Source organism: Pinus tabuliformis, chromosome 1_2 (genome assembly GCF_031772625.1).
Source record: "Pinus tabuliformis cultivar Carrire ecotype Pingquan chromosome 1_2, CPIR1, whole genome shotgun sequence".
NCBI classification, from domain to species: Eukaryota; Viridiplantae; Streptophyta; class Pinopsida; order Pinales; family Pinaceae; genus Pinus; species Pinus tabuliformis.
Window position 1 is genome coordinate 1060427188 of NC_142298.1, and position 2939 is coordinate 1060430126.

The 2939-nt window shown below is 34.5% G+C and overlaps 1 protein-coding gene across 1 annotated transcript; it reads right to left on the reverse strand.

Annotated features, from left to right (window-relative positions):
- Positions 1–1126: 1126 nt before the first annotated feature.
- On the reverse strand, positions 1127–2200 carry LOC149209797 (F-box protein At5g49610-like). Its single transcript, XM_089398750.1, has one exon. The coding sequence runs from the start codon at positions 2198–2200 to the stop codon at positions 1127–1129; it is 1074 nt and encodes a 357-aa protein (XP_089254876.1).
- Positions 2201–2939: the final 739 nt, after the last annotated feature.

Genomic DNA, 2939 nt, shown 5'->3' on the forward strand with positions numbered 1-2939 from the left:
TCTTTCACCAAATTTATACAGTACATAGTTTATGTTTCTTAATACTCCAAAAACAATATAACATACCGAATCAACAAGTACGGTTAACATCATCAATACTTAAAACGACTTGCTTAATGATGCAAGTTATCTGTGAATATATATACACCATCTGTAAGCAATTTTTATTGCTTTTGACTGAATGCATAGTCTGGTCTCGAAATGTTTCTGGTGTGACATCATTTGCTAGAGATCTGGAGAAAAGTGATTAGAGTGATGGGTGACATGTCTGGGAGAGCCTTTGCAAAGTTAAAAAGGCTGAGTTCTAGTCAAAGGGAAGTAAGGTTGTAACTATAGTTATCTCATTTTAATTTGAATTCATATTATCATTAAACAAAAAATTGAAATTATTCATCTTAAAAAAATTGATATATTATTATTATTATTATTTTTTATTTCTAAAAATAATAAAAGTCAAAATGCATTAAATTTATTAGTATGGCAGCCAGAAGATTGTCAGTAAAATTTAATAATTTTGAATAAAAAGTCTCAAAACTAGAGTTCAATATAAAAAATTACATCTCATATACCAAAGAAGTAATGACTCAATCAGTATTTGTATTCAATCCAAATCAATAAATATTGCGATCATTATAAGAATTCATTTCTCAATCACTATTCCTATCAAATCCAAAGTTATTTAACATAACTATCCAATCCAAATTTAAATTTATTGTATTTATTTAACAATAAATGTATATGCTGATTATCCTCTGCAATCCAAATTATTGCAACCTAAATTAATCACTATTCTTATATTCCTATTAAGATCAAAATTCATGACTCAATTTCTATTGCTATCCCATCAAAATTTATTTAATAATTCCTACTCCATCCAAATTTATTTAACTATAAAAATACTTACAAATTTATTTAACTATAAAAATACTTGCAAATCAACCTTCACAGTGAACCACAGAAAATAGAGAAAATAAACCTCTCTAATTGAATTCCACTATCACTTATTCTCTGTTTTGGGGTGAACCCTAATCGCTATATTTGAACAAAGTAATTGTTATCCTCCAAAAGAATTACTAAGGGCACATCAGCTGATTCAAACCCTCGAACTGGTGTTTGAGAAGATTTACTAAGGCCACATCAGGTTGGAAGATTCGAAAGCTGATGCAAACCCTCGAACTGGTGTTTGAGACGTGCGACGTCCCGGTAATTCCAATTTATGGACGATCGAATTTCCGGTAGAGTTGAATATCGACATATTTAATCTGCAATCAAGTGCCACAATAAAACCACTGTTGTTCACGGTCACCAAAGGAAATGACGGAAAGTCTTCTTTTGACAAACCACTGACGCGAAACTCACACCATATTTCATATTCTCCCGCTTCATTCAACTTCCACATGCGAATAAAATCAGCATCCCGTCTATCCACTAGCATGAAATGCCCATCATATTCAGCAAAATCTTCTGGATAAATCATGCGCCATCCCTGGGGCACTGGGATTTCTGTCCAGATTCCGTCAGCAATATTAAAGGCTGCAATGAAGATACGGGAATCTAGCGTGACAGCCGCCCAGTAAAATTTTCCTTGACAAAAAATACCCTTATCAAAAGGACAGATATGATCTGGGACCATGGTGGAATGTTGAGTCCACGCGTTGGATTCTGAATCATAAATACACATCTCCATCATTCTTCTATTAACACCTTGACCTATTGATAGGTTTAATAGAAAACCTAGAAGGACAGTGCAACGCCTTGTGGAAGAGTCGAAAACCATTCCATTGAATGTGCAGCCAGGTATAGGAGGACGAGGTAGGTGTCTCCAATTGGTGGTACCAGGAATTCCTATGGAAAGAGCCAACCGATCCCCTCGTTCATGACAACACACGATGCTCTTGCAACAATCCAAAACGATGCAATTGAGCAAAGGCACTTTGTAAATGTGTGAACCAGTACTGCATCCTTCTATAACCCAAAATTCCACGTCATCTTTGGTATCCCAATGGATCTGAATCAGAAACCCCGGGGTGCAACAAAGCGACCATTTTGGAACAAGCCCTTCGAAGGCATCACGAGAAGACAGTAGATCTTTCCACTGTTTGCACACAGCCCTCATTTTGCCCAGAACCCTAATGGGAAGCTTCGCTAAAATCATATGCAACAACACCTCTGGGAGCCTTTGCCAGATTTCTGCTTCCATTGCTAAAATATTTCTTTCTCCAGCGAAAAAAATCTCAGGCCCTTCCCAGCTCTCCACTGAAAAAAAAATAAAAAAAATCTCAGACCCTTCACAGCTCTCCGCGAAAAAAAAAATCGCAGGCCCTCCACAGCTCTCCTCAGTGCGCTCCACTTTTAGGATCCAGCCCTCCCGCACGAGTTATATAAAACCATACAAGTCCACAAAACGATCCCCTGATATAACGGTCCGCCCGCTCTTTACGGCATAAATTATAAAAAGTAATCTAGCTTTATTTGTTTGGTGAAATAATCTTTGAAGTGTGAGCTGGATTTCTGGTCTTTTACCATTGTTGATAATATATATATTGAAAGTAATTTTCAAATGGATAATCGGATTGGATTTTTATTATTATTCCGATTCTGATGGTTATTATTATTATTATAATATAAGATAAAATTGCACACCTTAGTATGCTAGCACTTTGACACCAATTCCAAGTGTTTTTATTATAATTTTAGGTAAGATGCCCATGTCCATGCCACTAAGTAATAAGGGAATTTGAATATGTCATTTTGCATTTATATTTGTTTTAATTTTTTCCTGAGGTTATTAAGTGAGCTTTTTTAAAGGTAATTTTTTTTAAGTGAATAGTTTTTTAAATCAGTTATTAATATATTAGTGTAGTTATATCAATTAAAGGTATAATTTTATTTCTTTTTGCAAGGTAGTTTTTTTATTAGTTTTAATTAAAATTTAGTAG